The sequence below is a fragment of the Cariama cristata genome, unplaced genomic scaffold (genome assembly GCF_000690535.1).
Source record: "Cariama cristata isolate BGI_N322 unplaced genomic scaffold, ASM69053v1 scaffold17284, whole genome shotgun sequence".
Taxonomy (NCBI): Eukaryota; Metazoa; Chordata; class Aves; order Cariamiformes; family Cariamidae; genus Cariama; species Cariama cristata.
In genome coordinates, this window is record NW_009611515.1 from 46,368 (window position 1) to 70,061 (window position 23,694).

Sequence of the window (23,694 nt, forward strand, 5' to 3'; positions counted from 1 at the left end):
CAGCTTCCTCCCCAAATCTTAAGTTTTTTCCTCTTGGCTAGCCTTCAAAACTGAATCAAGGATTCTCTCTCTCAAGTAGCATCTTTTTCATTGCCAGTAAAACAAGACTGGTAGCAAAAGAAAACTCTAAATAGACCACATGAGGCCATGGGTGGTTCATGCTTTGAGATATGAATTCTTTTATTAGAGCTTTACCTTCTGTGATGTTTTAAGACTTGCTGCAGGTTCTTAAAAATGAATAGGAATTGTCCTATTCTGAACTGTCAGCAGTTTGGAAACTTAAAACATCCAGGACACGTCTCAAGAAATCCAGTTGTTCTCTTTGATCCCACATTAAAGGGCCTGTTAGGAATTTCAGAGCTATGCAGTTTCTTACACAGTTCCAATTAATACGACACTTGAGCTTTATTCTGTGAATGTACAATAATGTAGAAAACTCCTTGGAATTCCCTCATCAGCTATATTCTACTTAAAAATACATGTATTGGTTTTATATCAACATCCTCAACCACATTCAATACTCCACTTATACCCTTAGGTTTAGTAATTCACAGAGCTTTAGCTTCACAGATTCTTACCAATAAATCCCAAAATGCATGCATGGCTTGATTTAAGAAAGATATTTTACTTGTGTTTCATACACAAAAAAAACTGATCATCAACAGTGGCTTAAAAAATTAACACTACTCCACTTTTTCACAAGTGTACAAAAAAAGAAATAATGCATTTACATTCAACGGTAAAGCTTAAAGTCCACTCTAATAATAGTTGCATTGACATTCACATACACAAGCACAGAATAAATATTTCAGGATTCTTATAAGAGCATACAGCATACATACAGTACTTGAATTTTACATAATGAGTGTTAGTAGGGTCAGAAATTCATAATCTCATAGAAAAGTAAAACTAAAATCAGAAAAGGTTGTGTGGGAGGTAACACCAAGGTACTGCACAGAGCTAGCAGGTTAGTAAATCCATTTCTGTGAGGAGTTTGCTTCTGCTTCTTCATATTAGGACAGTTTGTTTGCAAAAGTGTATTCAAAGTGCAGATTAATGCAAAAAAAAAAAAAAAAGAGAAGATATTTTTGTATTTATTAATACATGCAAGAGGCAGCCCCCAAGTCACCCGACAGAATAAAGCTGTTATTGGCAAGTGGCCGACATAATACAGATGTTTCAGGCAATTTTTCTAAAGCACTTTAATAGCAGCAATTGTAATTTATAATGGCTCTAGATTGACTTCTGTTTGGGTTAAAGGGCATCATATTTCTTTAACATTTACAGCTATATTTCTTTATAAATAAATATCTCAGATAACAAATAGCATAGTTAACGTTTCTTTTTTCTCTCTTTTGCATAAGTGTCATGGAAAAACTCTGACCTTTTCCGAGACATAATGTGCAAAATAATGTTAGAGTGGAAATAGGGACACAGAGCATCACAGTCAGTTACATTCCTGGGATGTCAGCCCAGCCCTTCTTACACTCTGAGGGCTAGCCTTGCCAGGGTATTGCAGGGCTTTAAGGGAGAATTTTCCCAATGGCTTGTTTGGTAAGAGATAAAATTTCTGATATCTTAAAGAGCTGTAAATGTGAGGTTTTATTTGCAGGAGTGTGTACAATACGTCATGTATAGGACTCAGTATTTCCACATAGTGACTCCTCAAGATTTGAAAAGTCTGGTCATCTCCTTTCAGACATTTCCTTCCCAGCCTGAACATCTTTGAACATTTGAGTTCACTAGGTGTTTCCCCTGTTGCATATTTACCAGCTCTTCTTGCATTTTATAATCTGATCTCATATCACCTAGCTGACATCTGCACACAAATATTTCCAATCAGATAGAGGGTGCACAACATTAAAACTTTTAAACCTGTCCTGTAAGTGTCATCAAGACAGGAGCACAGGAACCACAGTGCAGAGTCCAACCTCTCACTGGCTGTACTGTGAAGATTCTCCTTTTCGGCGTAGGAGAAAGGAAACTTGTGTCTGCTTTTTAGATTCTGAAAACAAGCCAGAGTGGAGAAAAAGAGTTAACACCAGACTTAATAAAGCTTTTAAGACAAAACCTGTTAAGCAATTTAGACAGACACCGTGAATTGCCTGCTGATTTTCTCAAGTCTGTACATACAGGAAAATTGTTAACAGTAGGAAGAAGTTGGGAGTTGCTACATAGGAGAAATCTGCCATTATTACAAAAACTGGCTAAGTGGGTTCTTTCAGTATAAACCCCTCACTGGTCACTGTTCTCAGTGGTGCTGTTGCCCTTTTCTTTTTTCTCCTGAGTCTTGTTTCCCTTCTTCTTTTTCTTCTTTTTCTTGGTCTCTTCCTTCTTGCCAAAGGTTATGAAGTCACTTTTGTCAATTTGGCTGTTTGGTGGCTCCTGCCGGATGGAGATGATTGCAGGAGATCCTGGGATAATGAATTTGTCTGGCAACTCACCAGGACCACCTTGTTTGGGATTGCCCGGTCCAAATTTAAAGGTCCAGCTGTTGCTGTTCACACCAGCTCCCACTGGGGGGGACACCTCTCCCGCCTCAGGTTCTGAAAAAGTCAAAACAGCAAGAAAAGCTTAAAGCATCATTAAACACAAGCACTCAGTGAGTATCAGCTTCGTATTTGAAAGCTCTGGCTTTAGCCTGGCTCTACATTGACTCTTGGTGGCCTGGCTGCTCATCTGGACGTTATTGACTGGTTCTTGTCCAGGCTGACTCACTTAATATACTGCTGGGCCCAACATGCTCTGGAGCCCAGGTTGTGCCTTGAAATACAATTGTGCTCTATTTTTCTTTTGAATTTGAAGTGCATGGAATAAGAGATCACTGTGATGCAGCCCACTGCAGTGTTTTATAGCATGAAACACAAGCATGCGTATTGCATGGCACAAAGGTATATTGGAGGGTGTCAAGTCCTTTGGGATAGGGTTAGAGGGGTGTCCAGGGAAGGGGGAGTCAGCCTTGGCAGTATGCACATCCATGCTGGATATCTTAGCAAACCATCCTGTCAGCTATGTCCAGGATTCCTCGTGGAGGGAATGAGTTGGTGCATCCCAGAGAGGAACCTGAGAGCCAACTAGCATGTATATATGTATGTACGTACGTACGCAATGTGGCTGATCGGCAGACACGGCCCTAGAGCAAAAACAGGAGTGAACTGAATTGCCTGGGTAGAGATACCGCAGGACTCCTTCAATCAGAGCACAGAATCTGGTCTCAGAAATATTCATAGCCTTCTTCAAGGCAAGGCTCTAACCACGTGTTCCCTTTTGCCAGGAAATAGGGTGACTCTTGTAAAAGAGTTGTAAAGTTTTTCTGATCTATGACCTAATAAGAAAAATGGGAAATCAAAAAGGGCTGGCACCAAATTTGTAGAAGGCTGTCAAGAATGGTTCAGAAGTAAATAATACTGCTGTGAGTTCTCAAGCCAGAAAGTCCTCACTATTATGTTTCTTTTTTCTTATTGTAATATCACAACATAAAGACTGAAAAACACTAGACTGGTGACTAACTCCCAGTTCTTTGAATTGATATAGTAGAACGGTAGACGACAATATTTTATACAGGCAAATATAAAGTGAAGTTCTGTCCCCAGCTTTAGACTTGCAGTACGAAGCAAGTTTTAATTTTATTTCCATGATTTTGACAAGATTGAGCTAATTGGATTGAAATGTTTATATATGTTGCCCTGACAAGGACAATTTTCTAGCATAATGAGATGCAACACAAATTAAATTCTTCTAAGAGAGAAAGTCTTAAGATCTGGCTGTTTTTATTAACCTTTGAAAATTCTTTGTAATTTACGTAACTCCCAATTTTGAATGGAAACAGCACACCCATTTTAGTGTATCTTTTTAAGTGTTTAAAGGATTGTGATCAGGGAAAAGCTCAATGCTGACGCATTGACGCTAAAGCCCTCAAATCTGATGAAATCATTCTTATCTACACTCTAAACGTGCTGTATCACAAACATAGGACTTGTCACATTTGTAACACTCCTAGCCACGCACAAATTCTTGCAATACCGCACAAACAATGCCGATACCACTGATCTGATTAAGTCTCAGTATCGTGTATTCTGCATCGCTACAAGGAAGGGTTGGAAAACCAACTAAGACGGATTCCATATCCTTTGGAAGAGGAGGGAACGGCACAGAAAGGAGAAGAAACAGAGAAATCCTAGGTCTCATGCTGGTGAAAGAGGGCATGAAGAGAAAAAAAAGTAGACAATCTAGAGGGAGATCTCCAACACTTTGCCAGACCAGAAGATGCTATTCAGTCAACCTCAGCTGCTGACTGCTCTGTAAGCCTCTAGTAGTAAAGAAGAACCCTGCATTTACTTTAGCAGCCATTTCATGAAATGAACAGCATCTCCTGTACTTATTCTTTTCTGATTCTTCATCTTCTGTAATGTTGTTCATACAACTTCTATTTTATGAAATAAAATGTATGTCATGTGTGCAGACCTAAGGCTCTCCTGGTTCAAAAGCTACAGAACACATTCTGCTGCTTGACAATCTTTCTCTTGCCTGGCAGCAAAATAAACACTGCTGGAAAGCGTGATTCCTTTTTAAGCCTTTTCCATACTTATGCAGTACATCCATGTTACAGAGCCAAAGAAACGCATATACATGATACAACAGAACCACCTCTGAGACCATCTGTGTAATAGGTTTGGCACATAGAATCTTTGTAAAGGAGGTGATATGACTGCTTTTACAATGTGATGTTTAATCAAGAACTAGAAGAGCCTGTACACTTCTTTTCCCCCTAAGACTGTATTTAATGATGAAGATTTGACTTTGAGTTTATATTCTTTCCAGGAACTGCTGGAGTTGTTTTAGTGACCTTAACCTCCCTAGTCTCAAATATCTTCTCTGAAGTTACTATTAATGTGGAAGTTCCTCTATTTTACATGTTGTAGTCTTTCTGTACCTACAGTCTTAACTATTAGCTTTATATTTTTTTATGTTTGTTGTTGGTAATAGCAATGTCCTAGCAAGCCCTTTCATACTAAATGCATTAGTATGAACCAGCTTTCATTTCTGCTTAATAAGGTATTTTGGTCAGGTACCTTTTATATAGCTTTTGTTTCTTTGAGATGATAAATTACAAAGATGAATGTTCTGTGTCTTGGCCTTTTTCCAAATTATTAATCAATTTTCTTTCTGCAGCAATACAAAAATGTGAACTTTCATATTGTACATAATAAATTAAGCCCGATTTGACGCATAAATTCTTTCTCCTTCCCAGCAAGTCCATTCAACATTCATTCCAAACAACATTGGCCCAGACCCAATGCTCTTTTCTTGTTCCTAGCAGGAAAAAAAAAAACAACAGCTGAAGGTGACCTCAAATCATTTTTGAACCATCCTTTGCTCTGGTTGGGGAGAGCCCTATAGCAGTGAATAGCCCCAGAACTGCTTTGAAGTGTACAGGGTTACAACACTCTACTGACCATAGTGCCACGACAGCACAGCCGAAACAACACAATGCATGGTCGTGCCACTTTGACACGAGTGTCTTAGGCTGAAGACACGACACGAGACAACAGTGACTTTATCTCACCCATTTTACCACACAAATACAGTAATGTGCAAGAATAGAGGGTATCTTTAAGGTACAGTATCTCTTGCATGAAAACTCTTGCCAGTCTAACAGGGTGCACATACACATCTGCATTACTGAAATCTAATTCAGAACAGGATACTGAGCCTTTAATCTGGTTCTGCCTAGACAAATCCACTCACCAGATGAAATCAGTAACATTTGTCACAAAGCCATCTGACATAATGTATCCAAACACAACGAACTCCTCATATCTACCCTGAAATCAGGATTGTGTCCACTTAAAGACGAAGGGAGTTTGCTTGCGTTTCTGCGTGTTTTACTCCCAGCCCCTGAATATGTTTGTTGTCCATACAAACTAAGCATTTTAATACTCACTAAAAGTCAAAGGAAACGAATTATCCTTACAGCTGTGTGCAGAGCTCACATACAAAAGGACAGAGAGAGACAGAACTTAATGAGTTAATAGTCATCATTTCCTACGAGTGGGGCTTCAACAGTCTCCTCAGGAAATTTCCCTTCTGCACGATTTACCTGATAACATGTGTGTTTATCTGTATTGGCAGGTTGGAAGGTCACAGTTCAGCTGTACTAACAATGTGGTGTATTTAGAAATTTCAGATCAAGGATAAATGTCACCTACCACCTAGTTTCCAAAGCTTCCTTAAACATCTCTTCTGTTTCTTAGCAGCAGGAATTTAACAACAAAAACTTTCCACTTAGATGCTATTTTACATTTAACAGGATTAGTTGTATTTCTCTTGCATATTTTCTGGGTCTTACTGAATGCTTTAAAGTTGTTTATTAAACTTAGAGGAAAATCTAAATAAAGCAAATCCTCCAGTTACATTTATAATATTTAATTTAAAACACTACACTTCTTTCTACAGCTACACAGGGGTTTTTTTGCCAGTGTTCTTACATAAAAGCACAGAGTCTGGCCATTTCCTGGTGTAACTCAAAGGATTACTTTGGAAACTGCCCCTTTGCTTTATTCTCAAGGAATATAGCAGTCTTCATGTTCAATGACCGAGCAATTTATTTTTAAAATGCATGCAAGCAGCAGAACCCGAAATCTAGGCCGCACCTGCAGTTCCTGATGCTTCTTCGCCTGTGTGTCTGCATGCTAAAATGGGAGATGAACTTTTCACCCCTTCCATTTACTCCAAAATACAAGTGTCTCAGTAGACTTTAAATGGAACCTAAAGCAACAGAGGCTCTGCAGTCGAGTAGGTCATATATTTAGTTGGGAGGAAAGGACTTCTAGGTTGTCTTTCAAAATACTTCTTTTTCTATCCAGCGACTGTCGTTTGAAATGCATGGGCAGATTTACATCCCCAAAATCCCCACAGCCTAAAATCACCTATCTGAAAGCTTGAAGCAGTAGGCTACGGTGCCTAGCTACTTTTTTCTCTTCCAGAGGCATTTATGGGTCATATACTGTAGCTCTGTACCTCTCACAGGCCTTGAAAAACACACAAATCTCAATCAATAGGCACTTGTTCAACAGAGTCCTCATTGCTAATTTCCTACACGTTGTCAGAAAGAAAGCGTCATGGATGTCAAAGGCTCCAAGATCTCAAAAAGGGAGCGGGCTGAAGGTGAGCTGTGTCACCTTGCTGAGCACCAGAGCTTCTCGCTCGCGTGCTCCAGGCAACCCTAATCTCAGCAGACAGGTTTTTCAGAGGTTCCTAACTCTCCCCATGCTCTGTGCAGGGAGTCCAGGCACTTATTACAAGGAACAAGGTCCTTAAAATTTAGTTCGTAGTAGCACTAGGCACCTAAATTTTCTTTCTTAGATGACAACCACAGGGTAAGGTATCCCTTTTCTAAATTTTGCCATCAGAAAAGTAGGTATTGAATCTAAACTGTCTAATTTAGTTCTTGCTACGGTCTATAAAGAGAAACAGGCACCCTCGGAGGGCAGTTCAACTCACCTAGGTTAAATGTCTGGTTTTAGATGCACTGAGTTTTCTTTGTTCCTCTCCTCTTACTGCTGGAGCTGTGTTACTTTTGCTTCTTTAACTACAGAGAAAGCCCAGACAGCCAATTTAAACTAGACAGCTAACTTTTGGGTGGCTAGTGCAAAAGGAGCTAAATTCCACCCTCAAGAGCAAGCTAAGCAGCATCATGGCTTGGGGGATGTTACACTAGTGACCATGCCAGAGTATTTAAAAAAAAAAAAGAAATTTGAAACTAATCTCTTTAACGGTGACAGCCACAAAAATCCCGTGCAACTATTTGCAAGATGAGGCCACTTTCTCAGCCCTAATCCATTCATGGCTTTTTCATTTTGGCAGGCATTGGTATCTTCTGTTCAGAAATACCTGAGAAATCTCAGCCATATTGTTAAGGTTGCACCATTTCCACCCCTTTAAAGGCCACATTTTTGTTATGACAACAGTGACACCAGTACAGTTGGAGTCTTGAATGATACTCTGCTGCAAAACTCCAAAGTATAAGTCTGTCACTGAGATTTACAGTGCTGTCTTTTCAGGGGCAGCATTTGCGAATTCACTCAATTGAAGGGGTGGCTTTCATCAGCTTGTGAAACCATCCGAGCTGATATCTAAGTGGAACAAAGTCGAAATGCCGAGTGATGGGTACAAACAGTCTGAAATTGAGATGTCTTCTAAATTTGGGGCAAAATGCCTGCTCACAGAACATGTCATCATTCAGCCCACTAATCAAGATCCCATCAGGTCTGGGCTAAGTCTGCAGTTTCTAGCTCACTGACATTTTTCTCTCTTTTGGGGAGGCCACGTGGTTTTTCTCCTGTCCCTGTATAGCCCCACAGCTCCAATCTGGTGTTTACTAGGAACAGGTGGTGCTCACTTCCCATAATGCGAGCTGGCCATATATTCTGAGTGTCAAGTACATCGTCTCCCTCTCCTCTGCTGCTTTCTTAAAGAACCTTTGTCAGAAAAAGGCTAACTCGTGTTAGAACAGATGTGCCCCTGCTCAAGGGGGAGAAGAGGAAAGCATTTCTGTGCAGCTCTGTCTCCCCGCAGAGACCTTTTCGACTGTGTGACATGCTCAGCCAAGACAGCAGCTTGCTTTCACTCTGTTCCACCCCTCCCCACTCACCACTTTGTCCCTGTCTTTAAAAATTTGGTGGCTTATGGACTCGGGAGATCTATTTAGATAAAAGCTTTCAATCAAACCATCTATTATTATGAAGTTTAAAGGAAATATTTTTCAATGTTTTTTTTCTAGACAGGAGAACGTGCCAACTAAAGCCACCATGACACTAGGAGTACCCCATCGTTAATCACAGACCCTTCTGTCCGCAGGTCAAAGTAGCAAAACACATTAATTAAATGAATTTATTTAAAACTGTGATCAGGCAATAAGCAGGAAGCAAATTGCAGAGAAAGCTAGTCATTAACCTGATTTCTCTCTGCCTCCTCTACTGATACTGTACTGGCTGCAGCTTCTGCCTCTGGCAGCCTTAATGAATATTCACTGTTATAAAGAGTCTGCCATTCTGCACGGATCCTGAAACAGCACATCAAATGCAAACAGCGTGCACTGAAAAACCCTCTCTGTGTCATTTGGAGGATCTCTGCGGACATTCTGGCTTCACTGATCATCCCTAAGCCTTTTTAGGATTAAAATGCCCATTTAATCTTTTTTTTTTGAACACCACCCACCCCCACCCCCCAACCAACAGCACAACACAGCAAGCAAATAAAAATCCATCATCAGCATGATAAAATGACAGGTACTGAACTGAAAGACAGAGAAATGACTCAGTCAGAACAAAGGTAAACCATTTTAACTATCAGTTTGTCAGACAATCCCAACCATCTCTAAGGACTATGTCAATTTGGAGTCTTAAAGAAAAAAAGCAAATAAATAATTCTCACTCTCCGCCCTTCTATTTGACCTGTGCTGCAGTAATGATTTAGAGACAGGAGGAATGAACAAAATGAAAACTTCTCCCCACGAAGGAGGCTGTAGCTTTAATCCATTGCTTGGATTTAAAGTCAGTAACATTAAACGGGGTAATTATAACAGATTTGTTGTGGGAGCTCCGTAACCCCCCACTGCTCCAACATCCAGATACCAAGCAGGGGTGGGCATGGAGGTCCCTTCAGCTCAGTCTCAGGTTACTGTCCAGGTTGACATTGAGATTTAATTTAAATAGAGATTATTTATCTCGTTATAGAAAACAATCTTACGTGGATGTGTACTAAAGCAATTGTCTCAGCTACCAAATAGCTCTGCCAGCATGTTCTGAGATATGTGAAAGCAAAAATTGATTTCCTTGCTACCACAGCCTGCAGCGGCCAGAGCACACCACCGGGTAAATGGCTTCTCGCAGCTGCTGAAGAAGCAAACAGTCTGATGTCTGCAGCTCCTCTCACTCTCGTTTCACTAAAAGAGGCTTTTCCTCCCACAAAAACATCAACCTGCTCAGGTAACATCCTTCTAGTGCTGTACTTGCGCCCAATCCTGCTCCAACCTGTAGAATTTGTCTTGGAAAGCACCTCTTAGGACTTGCTCAGCACAAGCTTTAACCTTTTCCTCACCAAACTGAGGACTTTTCTGCTTTATCACTGAGACAGCATGCGCACACATCCAGGATGCTCCATACCATCTTTCCGACTCTAATCAGAAGCTGGATTCTGGGGGATGCAGCATATGAATGTTTGTCGCGTGCAGAGGTTGTTAGGGAGAGACTACTCCTGCAATGTAAAGTAGCTGGATTTTTTATTTGGGCATTTTATCATGTCTGCAGGTCCACAGGGACCATTTTTAAAAGTTCATAGTTGAAAACAGTCAAAAAAAAACCCTAACAGATTGCTTTAATCTTACAAATGTGTTGTAAATACAACATGGGCAGCTAGAGCATTGGTGGTTCTGCCCTTGTTTTAATGCAAACAGTAAGGTAAAGGGCAGTGAATAGTGCAGGAAAACGGGACTTGGTGTTGGGGGGACTGCTGTGCCCCTCAGTACCTGGGAAGGGAGAGGGGAGAGGTGGTGTGGGCTGGGGACAATGCTGCCCTGAGGACCTGCGCTGGGTTGGTCTCACTGCCACCCACTCCACCTCAATCAAAAAAACCACTTTTCTTTGCCTTCATCTCAAACCAGGTGCTATGTAGCCTCATTAAATGCTCTAAACTGAACCAACTGGAGCGGCAAACATCTACCCAGGTCTCTGCTGAGGCCTGATTTTAGGACTGCTGGGTGACACATCCTAAAAATGTCGACTTTGAGACAAACCTTTAAAAACTGGGATGTCTGATTTGTGGCTTAAATCTCCCCCTGGATGTGACCAGGAGGGAGGTGACATTCTAACTGCTTTCAGCTGACTGGTGCTGGGGGAGGGAGGTGGGGTGCTGCTTTGGTTATACAAAAGACATGAAATATTGTAAAGAGAGCAAACACCATTGCAGAAGACAAAGATCTGAATGTCAGGAAGACAGGAACAGATCTGTGCACTGCTTAGTCTGTATTATGGAAAGCCAATTCTGGTTACTGTGTCCTGTCAAATTTAAATAAAAAATAATTTAATTCTTACGTACAAGCACTTTTACGTGAAAGACAACAGGCTCACAGACCATCATAAATCCTACTGTGAAGGTGAAAAGGAGGAAGCATTTCCTGGCTGCTGCTGCAGCCTGGCAGAGTACTCTGCAGACAGCCAAGCCCCCCCTTCCCCTTGCTCTCTGCTAGATGAGCTATTGAATTTAGGCCAAGAGCAGAGGCGTGCTAGCCATCCCGTCACCTCCTGCCACTGGAGGCCACTCTGCTTCTGTAGGGTGATCAGAAGATCAGCAGTTTGGACTCCTGTCTACAGCCACCTTCTGCCTCAGCCCCCATCCTGATGGCTGGCTGTGATAGATTCCCCAAAGAAGGAAAATTTCTTGTTACCTGAAGGGAAGACAGAAGGCAGGATTAGATGTTCTCCTAGCGTTGGATCACCTGGACAGGACTAGCTTGTTTTTAATTGTGTCCACCTTGGAGAGTGAACACTCCTAAGAGAATTCAATTGAATTCAGTCCTTTCTGCTTACCCTCAACAAAACTGTTTACCAATTACCAGTCTCTACAGCTGTGAAAAACTTCTGCAGGTAAACTTACCTTAGCACAGTCCGTATTACTGCTGGTGCATAAAGAGGAAAAAGTTCAGCATGGTTGCCAAAACCCAGTGCTGGTAGGCAAAAGAGAATCCCCACTTCTTAACCGAGCACAATTAATAGAAAGACAGTAACTATGGCAACTTGAAGCATCAATTTTAGTCTTTTGAAGCAGAACCTAATTTTAACCAACTAATTGGATGCTTGAAGTGGTAGTGAAAGAAAAAGGGACACATTTATTCCAGTATTTTTAGAAGCATCTGTTTTAAACATGAATGAATGTGTGAGCTTCACCACTTAGAAAGGATAGCATAGTAATGGATTATGGACTCCTAAGAAATGATCTTAAAAGATAACTTTTTTTTCTTTCTTCATCATCTATGTTTAGCTTACAAGTTTCAACCATTCCTCTTGTGCATGGCTCCCACCCCAGCAGCCCAAACCATTGTAATCTCCAGGCCAGAAGACTACAGGGTGAAGCTTTCTGCTTGAATCTTCCTTGCAAAAAACATACAAAGCTTCAGAGGGTGGAAAACGCAGTGCTGTGTCTCTCAGAGCTTGAAGGTGGCTCTGTCCTCTGAACCTCAGAGCTGGAACCTGTTCCCTGGCTCCCTCTGGCTCCAATCACAAATAAAGGGATAATTTTATTGGTATTTTATGGATGAAAGTTGAAACTGATCTTCTCTCTCTCTGGACCATAAAGGAGAAGAAAGGGTACTAGTACTATCACTGTTTAGTTTAGTTTGGCTTTTTTATCCTCAAGGAATTTCTTAATTTTAAAAGTAAACTATACCATACAAGTATACAAAATTAGTTTAGACCTACAAAATCCTTTAGCTGACCTATTCTGACTTATCACTGAATCTCTGCAAACTTCTCCTCATCCGAAAGCCAATTAACTAAATACTAACTGATGCCTGTTTTGATTCTCACTGATATGGCTGTTAACCAGCAACCCGCCCTAAAAGAGCTGTGTTACCTTAATACCTTCCACAGGAAGAAGCTGTAAAACTGAAGACATCGCAGGCCTCAAAACAGACTCTGGCAGTCACAGCCCTATTTCCCTTCCACAGTATGTATGTCACATTAGCCGATTCCTATCACCCACAGTATGTATGTCACATTAGCAGCTTCCTATCACCTCCTGTTAGGATCACATCCCATTATTATTCCTTTTTACTGATACGGGATGAATGGAGCTAATAATATTTCACATCAGCTAAAAAGGAATCTTAATTAAATGTGATGAGTAACTGCTAATACAATATGATAAGCCCTCCGGATAAGCATGTTACACAATTTCTCTGTTTTTTCAGAATCCTTTAAACATTCTCCAAGGAGAAAATAGAGGTGATCTTGTGAAGACTCCCCACATCCATTCTCCTACTGCAGAAATAGCTTTGGTATTTCAAGTGGTTGTGAGGTCCACACCTGGTGGACTTTTTCTTAGGTTGTAGGTAAATCCAGGTATTAGGATCATTTAGAATCATCTGGGTCTTTAACCCTTTAAAGTAGATTATTTTGGTACTGATGAGATGAACCAGACTGACTGCCCTGGAAGTCTGGACCTACTGTATTATGGCTCCAAGCCTTCTACCTGTTTGTCCTTCCCTGCAGCTAAAGCTGTCCTCTCTAAACCAAGAGGCCAGTACCTGCTTGAACCATATAATGAAAAGTTTGCATTAGGTTTTCAACAGATGTGCATCTGTGTAGTTCTGCTGAATTTAATAGATCTGTATCCAGTTCTGCTCTGGCTGGCTGTTAAAAGCCAATTTAAATGTGTTTATGTGCCTCCTAACTTGTTCAGTGCTTTCTTCTGCTTGGTCACATAAATCACAAACTGTCAGGTGATGTGCTGTAAAGGCCATATAATGCTGAAACAAAATAAATTTAACTTGAGGAGAGATAATACACAATTATGGAATATTAAGGTATGGTTATATAAGTACAGATGAGACAAAAATTGGCAGCTGCTTGAAATGGATGGCACCACATTGCAACAGCCATTTTAAGAAAGTTGCAGATGCCTTTTGTGTCTTGTCTCTAGGACTACAGCTTAAATATTCATCAGATGGTAAATATTAAGTCTTGGAGGCTTAACACTTACACAAAAAGTGGGTAGAGCCATCTCTGTTAATTTTTGATCACTGTAACCTTTTCAGAATAGAGCCCTTATAATCCCAGTTCAAGAGTCAGTAAATGACCTACTTCATATTTCAATTATTTTGATTTTAATTTTATAGCCCCAGTCATGCTTTAAGCCAAGAACTGTTCCCTCAATGAAGCAATTGGACAAATGGCTTGGGCTTGTCCTTCCACGTAAAATGATGCTTTACATTATACTCAGGAACTGCTCATTTGCTAATGAACTCCCTTTCAAGAAAGGCATTGCTCAAACAGTTGTAGTAACATATCAGAAAGTTATTTATATAATATGCCTGCCATTTCACTTCTCTGAAGGAAATATTAAAAATGGACGAACTGGCTTGAAATGAACAGGAAGATCAAATCTGGGAAATGAATTATTACACAGAAAGTGTAATGGATGTAAAATGGATGTCTGAGAGCAAAGTCAGGAAAATTAACTTCACTTCTACACTATGCTTAATGGAGTCTGACTTAGGGAAAAAAAAATCCTATCCTCATCATATTTTAGAAAAATTCATATTTCTTATAGCTGTGATTCCTTTAAATGAAAAGGCAGGGAGAAAATCAAGGACAGACTGTATCTGGATTGATAGCATAGTTATTTTCCTTCCAGGAAACATGTCATATGCCCAGGAAACTGGGACAAGCTGTCAAAGAATAGAGACATTTAAAAGATCTTTGTGGTTATAAAGGCTAAAAGGCGATATTATTGCTTCTTGAATCCTTCACTTCAAAAGGAATTTTAAATTACCATCTGGTGGGATCTACATGTAGAATATTTCAAAAATATTTTAACACTGAATTAAACTCTAAACTTTTGTTTTCCCATTGTAATTGTGTGTATATACATACATATTAATATACAATTGGTTTATTTGTTTTGAATTTCTGTGATTGCTGAGGAGGTGACCAACTTCTTCATTATCACATGCACACTCTATATGTTAAGTGCACTCAGAACGATGCAGAGAGCAACTCCTGACAGTAAGAGGGACCACCGTGAAGTGTCAACCTCACGTATGCCAATTCGTAATATGGACACTGCGCAAGGCACTTCTTTAGCAGAAAAGAAACCGACGATGGAGTTATGTGCACTGACACACTCTTGGCACGAATTGTGGCCTGCTACTACCCACAGTAGTCCTTGCATAGAGGTGGACATACAGAATGCAAAGACAGTGTTTCTTTCGGGAGCTGTAGGCCAAATCAGATGCTTATACCTCAGGAACACTTTAAAGATTGATTAGAGTTGGAAAAGTGAGGTGAGACCACATTATTTGCAATTCCATCAAAGCCATAAGCAACCAGGGCCTCCTGAACCAGTCTTTGTGCTTCCCTGGATGGGCCAAGCCCTCTCCCACCTCAAAGAACACCCCATTTCAGATTCTACTTTCCCAGCATCTTTCCTGAGGCACACCGCTACCAGGTCAGGTCATGGAGGAAAGGGCTTGTTACGTTATCAACCTTGTACCTGGAATAGTAGCTTAAAGGGTATCATGTCCCGGTCCATTTTAATCCACGCAGACTACTCAATTCACAAAGTCCTGATATGTGGCACAGCTCACCTATGTCAGATCACACAATGATAAATGTATATTCCTGCTATACCAGGGAACACCGTTCTCTCTTTTGGAGACCTCTGGTGCCAGGCAAACCAACTCACCCACCAGCTCTCCAGATCTCTCAGCTGACTGCATTTGGTGTATGAGTTGGCAACAGTACCAATTCTTCATTGCAAGGGTGCGAGACCAGCATGTGTCAGCAGGGGAGCACAAAGCCAAAAGAGCTTCATCCTCAGCCTAACAGTTCCATAAAAGGGGTTTTTAGTCAGATATTTCAAAGTATTCCCTGACTGGAAAGGGGGAAAAAGAAAAAAGGCAACTTCTGCAGCAAAATGTCAGTTGCCTGGACAGCAGCAAGAGCAGCCATTCATTAATCCTGATACGCCTTCTCCCACTAAGCACTAGGTGTAAATGGCTGCAATCCTTAAATTGCTTCCTATTCCCTCTATGATCCACGACTGTAGCACTGAACCTAAATTAAACGTATTCCCTTTACACTAGACTTGAAGAAGAAATGGCTTGGGGTAGCCAGCAGAAACATAGTTTGTGACAACACGGAAAAAAAAGCTCTATTTATATCTCTACCTGCTGACACATGGAACAGCACACACTTCATTCAAGCATACAGGCAGCTGCTCAGTGGCTGGAATTTCTGCAGTGGCTTAGAGACTGGAGGAAATGCAATCAAAGCACATATACTATGTACTGAGGAGAAAAGACAGCAAAAGGATGCTTTAAAATGCTGTGCTTGATCTAGTTCATTCTACTCACCAGAGAGGCACACAATTCTGAATTTATATATTCAAAGATGTGTGTGCATATTTCCTGCCCTAGCACTAATATTTAATACCTCTTCCTGTAAAAACAGTATAATCACGCATGCAGACCTTCGACAAGCAGCTATCGACAATTTTTGCATCAACAATTATCCAATTTGCATCTCTAGTGAAACAACTCGGTGAACAGGCAAATAGATTTGTATCTCTGTGGATGAGCAAATCTGCCAGTCACTTAGATCTGCTGTGTCAGTCTTCAGGAGGGGACAATAGCTGGAGAGAGCACAGATATTTAGGCTCAACAGCAAATACTGACATGAGCTGTATAGCCTTGCTTATAGGATCTGAGAGAAACAAATAACAGAAATGAATTATGATGGCTTTACTCTTTTTTTGCAGGGGCCAGTGTTTCCCTTTGGCACATAAATATTTTTTAGATACACACACTGAAAAAAAAAAAAAAGGTGAGAGGGGAAGACAACAATACGCCAACAAAACAACTGTTTATAAATACTGAAAACAATCTGTTAACTGCTCAGCTGCTCTCTTCAGGGCTGCAGTCATTTACCAAAGTATACCAAACGGTGCCCGGTGGGATGACTTTCCCCTTACTGAAGAAGCCAAGATAAACTCATTGATCCAAGGCCAAAGTCACCTGTTTGGACAATGATGTCTGCAACTGCACCCAAACCTGCAGACCTTTCTTAAGGCAAAACCCACGATTTCTCCCCTCTATAAATAATTTAGGAATCAGTTCATACTCCTCCCAAATACCCTTCCCACTCCTCCCTGCAGCTTTGATTTACTGCTTGTCTTCAGAAGCCAAAGTGAATCACCCATTTCCTGCCTCCTAATCTTCAACTATCATCAGTCTCTCTGTAGGTTTTCTGCTGCTCCTCCAGTTAATTCTGCTTTGGGCTTAGCACAAAAGCTGCATTAAGAAAGAAAAATGCTGAGCAGGTGGCACTGCCATAGTCTAACACACACACAGAGGAATCAAGCTCGTGCCCTTGTGGCTGCTGTATTTTAACCACAATTAAATAATGAAAGAGCATAAACTCCTGCCTGAACTTTCTCATGTAGCTTTTTCTACCCATGTGGGATTTTGGTGTCTCAGTCTTTGCACTGTGGGATCATGTCATAGAATCACGCCCTGCCAAATCTCAGAATATTTGTCACTTTACTTAAGTATCAGTAGTTAGGGTTACGATTAGGGTTAGGGATTTTGTGAGGATCCCAGGTTTCACAGGGGAAAAAAAAAATTACTTTTGGCTGCTAATGCACCAGAAAGCAAATAAAAGGAATTAATTTATTATTATTATTATTATTTTTAAAAAGTCATGATTTTTAAAACAACCTCTACTTGAGGCTTAAGTTTTGAGTGTTCAGGACTGGCAGCATAGGACTGACCCAATGCAATTACATGACCTGGCTATCCATCCTATTCTCTACACCATCATGCATTTAATAACAGGTGCTCTCTTGTACCTAGGCATCCGTGACAAGCAGAACAGGCAATGCATGTGTTATCGCTGCAGGGAAAGCAATCACCTTCATAAATCTAATTGCAGTCAATGAAGAGCTCATGTCTGAGAATCACAGAACTGAGTAATCAATAATCATGGTCTGCAAGACAGAAACATATCTTCCAACGGCTCCCTTCAAAGCTGTGCATTGGTTTCTGGATTCTTTTTTGGTATTCCAGTATTATGTTGCTCCCCTAAAGGCTGTGTGAACCAACACTGTTTTCCTGCATAACTGTAGCTGGCACTTGACCTGAATATGTTTCTCCCAATTAGGCAGTGACATTCTCATCTGGAAACTCTGTTTGTACATTCAAACTGTCGTCTCAGCATAAAGGTGTACCCAAGTTATGCTGAAAACCCAGCTGAATGTTTGCTAGAATGTACTATCTATATCTCAAAAACTTTAGTGATTAGTATGATTTCAAAGCTTTCACCTCCAGATTCCAGAACCTGCCCCAACTTACACCTGTGTGTTACAAAGTGATGGGTCTCTGTCAAGTGGTGGGAGGGACAAACCTCCACACTGCAAATAACAATTACAACATCTTTTTCCCTAACTGCCAACCTCAGTAGAGAAATAAAAGTATGACTAACACATAAATAAGAAATAGCCAGTGGCTACTAGCCTTGATTCTCCCAGGTCAAAGGTGAAACACAAGCAGGCCTGCAAAGGAGGTAGAAATTTCTGCCCAGCACCTCCCCTCTGCAGTAAACAGGAGACCTCACTGCCAGATGTAACAATTTGTTCCCTTCCACAAATACTAAATTGATCTCAACAACCAAATATTCCCTTTACCTTAATCCACGTTATATATTTTTCATATTTACCATAAGAATTGCACAGTCTTAGACCAGAAGTTCCGTATGAAAAGAACCTGCAACCGTTGCCTCTTTTCAGAGTGAAAAAAGACCATTCAAAACACAAACAATCCCTTCTCATCTTCTCAGTTCCCCTGTTAAAGTAGAAGGACTTTGTGTACAGCCCAGAAGGCCAAAAACTCAGTACCTGGCAGAGCAGAAAGCAAGCTCTGCTCTACAGGAATACCTATTCACCAGTTTCAAGACGTAATACTCTCAGCATCTGAGCTGACCTTAACTATTAACCCTAAACACGAAGTAAGGCAGTTGTGCATCCAAAAGTCAGGACCAAGGATATCTAAAACTTCACAGCTCATCAGCAGCACTATATGCTGAACATTGGCTTGACTAGCATGCCAAAACTGCTGTAGAAAATTGTATCTATATGTTCACAAAAATTAATGCCATGGAATTAATACAGCTCCATTTTTCCCCAGTAATTACTCTGAAGTGCAAAATGGCCAGTTCTCTCATTTTGTGCGTGCTACGTGATGGCTGCTAGACTTTTTGAAGGCTCAAATGCTGCTCCAGCACTATATAATCTCAGAATTAAACAAAATCAAATCTATAATCCCTATGGATTTAGGAAAAGCCTGGGGGCTGGAGGGAAAGGAAAGAAAAAAGAATCATAAATCTGATGATACAGAAAAAACAAACAAGAAGTTTAATTGTTTTAAATCAGATGATCTTTGGATGTTTGACTACTGAGCTCTGTACATGGGACTGGTAATAATTAGCTTTCAAGTAACTTCTCACATATAATGTTCCGCACAGCTCAAAAGAAAGGCTGTTGCTGTGAAGCCGCAAAGGTATAGCAAATATTTAATTACTGTTTTCTCCAGTTCCCAGCCTGTAGCTCAAAAGTAGGTGTATGACTAGTTCAATGCAATCTCATCCTCTTTTGCCCAAATCCATCAGCATATTACCCAAATCCCAGGCAGCAGTATTGAAGACTGTTGAAATGTTTGGGAAAAAAAAATTCCAGGCACTGTTTATCATTAAGAGAAGATATCAACTAGATTGGGCAATCTACATTCCATAAATGAGCTAAAAATGAAATTTAAAAATATGCAGGTGATTAGGAGTCTCCTTGACACAACCTCAGCATTTTAACTCTTCAACAGGAGGAGGTACAGGCAAGAAGATGACTGGTCAGCCCATGTAAGGAGAGAACAGCCACTTGCTTGAGCAGTACAGAGCCTCACTTTCCATAGAAAGCACAGGTTAAGCATGCACATAAGATTTTCACCCATTTCCAGGATTCAGAAGAAAACCCAGGGCTTTCCCATGGCAGTAACTGGATAACCTGTTCATTTCAGTACAAACAGAAAACAATGAGATTTCAAAGAAGTCCAGGGCTCACCGGTCTTGGGCTATGACTAGACCTAGAGCATGAGATGCAGTCATAGCCTATGCATTGCATGAACCACAAAGGTTCAAAGATGCCATGAGAAAGGGCATGACAATGCAAGGTTGAGACTCCTAGCCATGAGCATCACTATTCATCTCTCCAGGGGGAAGGAAAGTTCCTGTCCTTGGAAAGGAATCCTCAAGGGCAACAAGGCAACTATAGCTTGGGGAGGACAAGCAGCACAAGCTGTGGTTTGAAGAGAACAAAAGACAAATATGGTGTTTTCTGCTTCCCACTCAGATCTTCTGTCCTCTCTTTCAAGTAAACGGTAAGGATGCTAAAAGTAATAGCTCAGGGCACGAAAAGAATGCTGATTACTTACAAGTGAGATGCAAGTGCCTGAAAATAGCACTGTCACTTCAACAGGATGGAGGAAAGAGAGAGAAAATTAGAGCAAGGTATTACACATATATAGATTACAGAAAAAATTTTATGACCATGTAGATGGAGAATTCACCTGAAGTGAAGGATCAATACATAAGAATCTCCTCTATACTGAGAAATCATCAGAAAACCTGTAGCTAAAAGGGTTAATAGTGTAGGAAGGAGAGTGGGTACAGGAAGGAACTCTGATGGTTTTTTGACTCTTTTAAAAATCTGGTCTTGTTGCACTATCGCAAGTCAACAATCTGAAGGGCTTCCTGGATATTGATAGGAAAGTACAGAATTTGGAAAGGCAGCTGGTAACACTAAACTGCTTACTCCCTTTCTGTCCTTTGGTCTGGGCTTGTCCATTCAGGCTGTCAGTATCCTGTGGACTACTGGAGTTTTTAGACGTTAGCATTATTCAGTATAGGATTTCTTCTGCATTCTTGTTCTTCAGCTTATCTGTCTGCCCAGACTTTCCTGTCTTGGGGCACGTTTCACCTCACTTAGATACACTGAGGCTGAGTCTGCAATGAAAGGGAGATAGTTGGCTATGTCCTTCCTACGCTCATTTCTAGAGGCATTTCTAGGGTATGATCTGGGGATTTTTCTTTAGGTTTGCTTTCTTTTCCACTAAAATGGTAATTCAGTGCCGTTTCTCTAAATGGGTACCATTCAGATGTCTTGAAGTTCCTCTGTTGTCTGCATATATCAATACTAAAAAAAATCTTTCAAACCCTAATGTCCTTAAGCATTTACTCCCAGAAATGCCTACCAAAAGCGGAGACAAAGGCAGTCAGCTAGTCTGATGAGTCTTCTCATTCTGTCTGGCAGAACACAGTCCTTGCACCACAATCAGAAAAGACTGCCTTGGGCAGATCAGTTTGTCCTCAGATGGTGGAAATAGATGATATTTTTTTCAATGGGTTGTCAATGCTGGTTCTTAGTTTACCTGCAAGTTTTTAAACAATTATTTGACTGTGGATCTGCTTCTCTAATTGTGGTGGATATAACAATTTATTTTCTTTACAGACTCTGTTCTTTCTACAGTGGTATTACTACATTTGATGGCCATACGGATTTCAGTAGTTTTGATACAATGTATTTCACATCTAGTACTGGTAGCCATAGTTAATAATTACAAGGCTTCGATCACACCTTGCTTTGAACCTTGGTCAAGATGGCCTTGCTTAACAATAAGGGATTGATGAAGGGAGTTAGGGTATATAAGTCCTGGAGATTGACAAGAACATCCGGGACTCATTGCGTTAAGCCTCCGAGCATGAATGAGTTATTTGACAACGTGGCAAAGTGACTATTCAATTAACCAACTTGGCAGTGAAACTAATTTTTAAGGTGTTCAGAAGTGATCTGCTTTCATTATAATACTAAAAATCACACCCACAGGTCAAAAAGACCCTTGCCCAGGTGAAGACCCTTCCCTTGAGCATGCGTAGTTATATGAATGAATATATAATCGTATCTAAATTACTAACCAATCAGTAGCAGGCGTGTCTGGAAAAATACTGATCCCTGATTTTTGTGTATAAAAGGGACACTGGAACTTGCTGTTGGTGTACTTGGTTTGCGGAAAAGTCCACCAAGCACCCAGGCCTGAATAAATACAGTATCTCTCCTGAGCGTGTGGAATTGGTTTATTGCACGCCGGGCATGAATCTGCTTTTCAGACAACAGTTTCATGAACTTCACAGTGAATTCTGTTTTGACTTCAGCTTGCTCTTAGAAACATATCCTTAGAGGACATAGGAAGGGCAGGAAGAACCCATGATGACTTCTCTCTCCTCTCTTGTGAAAATGCTCATACAACACTGCAACCACGTGCAAGGCTTACTCCGCCTGCTATAATGAATTCCAAGCAATAATGTCTCATGGTTAGTGGGTTTCTCCTCAACAGCTTGCAATTGCCCGCTAGCCATTAAATAGTTCCATTAACACAACACAAGCATTTGGTCACATTCTCCAATCCAATATTGCTGCTTATCAGTATTGCTGATTATATTGCAGCTGGCAGCATGATCCATTTGAAATGGAACTGGTCATTGATCAAATAGACTGGCTGCACATACGGCAGCTGAATGCCTGGCAGCTCCTTCTGACCAGCCTATCTACCGAGAATGTCTGGGTCTGCTAAAATCATACCACAGGTGTCAGCTTCATTCTAAGTTTCCACATCACCAGGTGGATTCTTGTACCTAGTTTTTCTTAGGTTGGATAGTTTCCGTACAGTGTCACTGCTTGTCTTTCCCAGCATAGGGCGAAGGTTATAGTCTCAACTAACAACACCGAATTCGGCATCTCTGGTAGTCATGACAGGCTACTCAAATAACAGCAAATAAGGAACTTGGTGAACGTAATTTAGCTGATTTGTTTTAGCTACCTGCTTTAGGAAGTGACAATCTAAATGTAACATGTCATTTCTCTCCACCAGAATTTCCTTGAGCTCACAAGTTTGTGTGACCAACTGGGATGCTATCATTTACACAACAGGCAACTAAAGTTAAGCCAAAACCCCACTCTCTGTTTTTGTCCTGATTCTTAGTTTCTTACATGTTGACCTGGTACGCTTGTCTTGTGTTCATAGCAGTCAAATGTTGATCTGTCTCCTAAAGACCTGATAATTTCCCTGATCTTAGATCTGAGGTTTTTTTCTGTTTTGTTTTGTTTGTTTTTTTTTGAATGGCCCCAAAGCCAGATTCACTGACTGAGGCAATGCTTATCCACACCTGAGGCTCTGCACAAGCAAACCAGGGAGCACAAATGGGAGAAATGTTCAGTATTTTTGCAAGTTCACTGCAATAAGGAGGAGCCATGCATGCTGAGCATAGCCTAAGTTGTTGTTACAGTGTCACTGTAACCCGTCTGTATCTCATCTCTAATTTCGGAAATCAGTGTCTCCAGTGCTGGAGTTCTATGTTCTTCGTGCAGATATCTATTCAATATTCTACTTCATAAATATACTTCAAAGATAAGATATTTGAGAAGAATTAAATCTGTCAGGGGATTATTATGCTTCTCAAACCCCATATCAAATGGTTCATTATTCTTGGACATTGTATCTCTTTTATTGTTTGTGTTCTTCTTACTCAGATAATGAAAGTCCTTATCTTCCTTTACTCTTCATTATCTGTTATGACCAACTCTACAACAAGATCAGTTCTTGTTTCCTCTTTCTGTCACCATGCTTTCACAAGGTTGATTCTCTACAAGCACAACAGTCCTTTGTTCTGAAGATGCAGTTCCACACATTTAGTCTGTGGTATCCCTACCCCTTTTTGTGCCAATATTAGTTCCCAGCCGCAGCTAAGTGAGTTGAAAATTAACTCTACACAAGACTTTTCAGGCAGATCAACTCCCTGAACCAGCTAACTCTATAGT

The 23,694-nt window shown here is 40.6% G+C and overlaps 1 protein-coding gene across 1 annotated transcript in view; it reads right to left on the minus strand.

Moving 5' to 3' along the window:
* Positions 1-609: 609 nt before the first annotated feature.
* The window catches only part of LOC104160212 (protocadherin alpha-C2-like), a 51,193-nt gene continuing 28,108 nt past the window's right edge, over positions 610-23,694 (minus strand). Inside the window, 1 exon segment of the mRNA XM_009698292.1 lies at positions 610-2,546. Coding sequence (XP_009696594.1) covers positions 2,236-2,546 — 311 coding nt within the window. The 3' untranslated portion in view covers positions 610-2,235.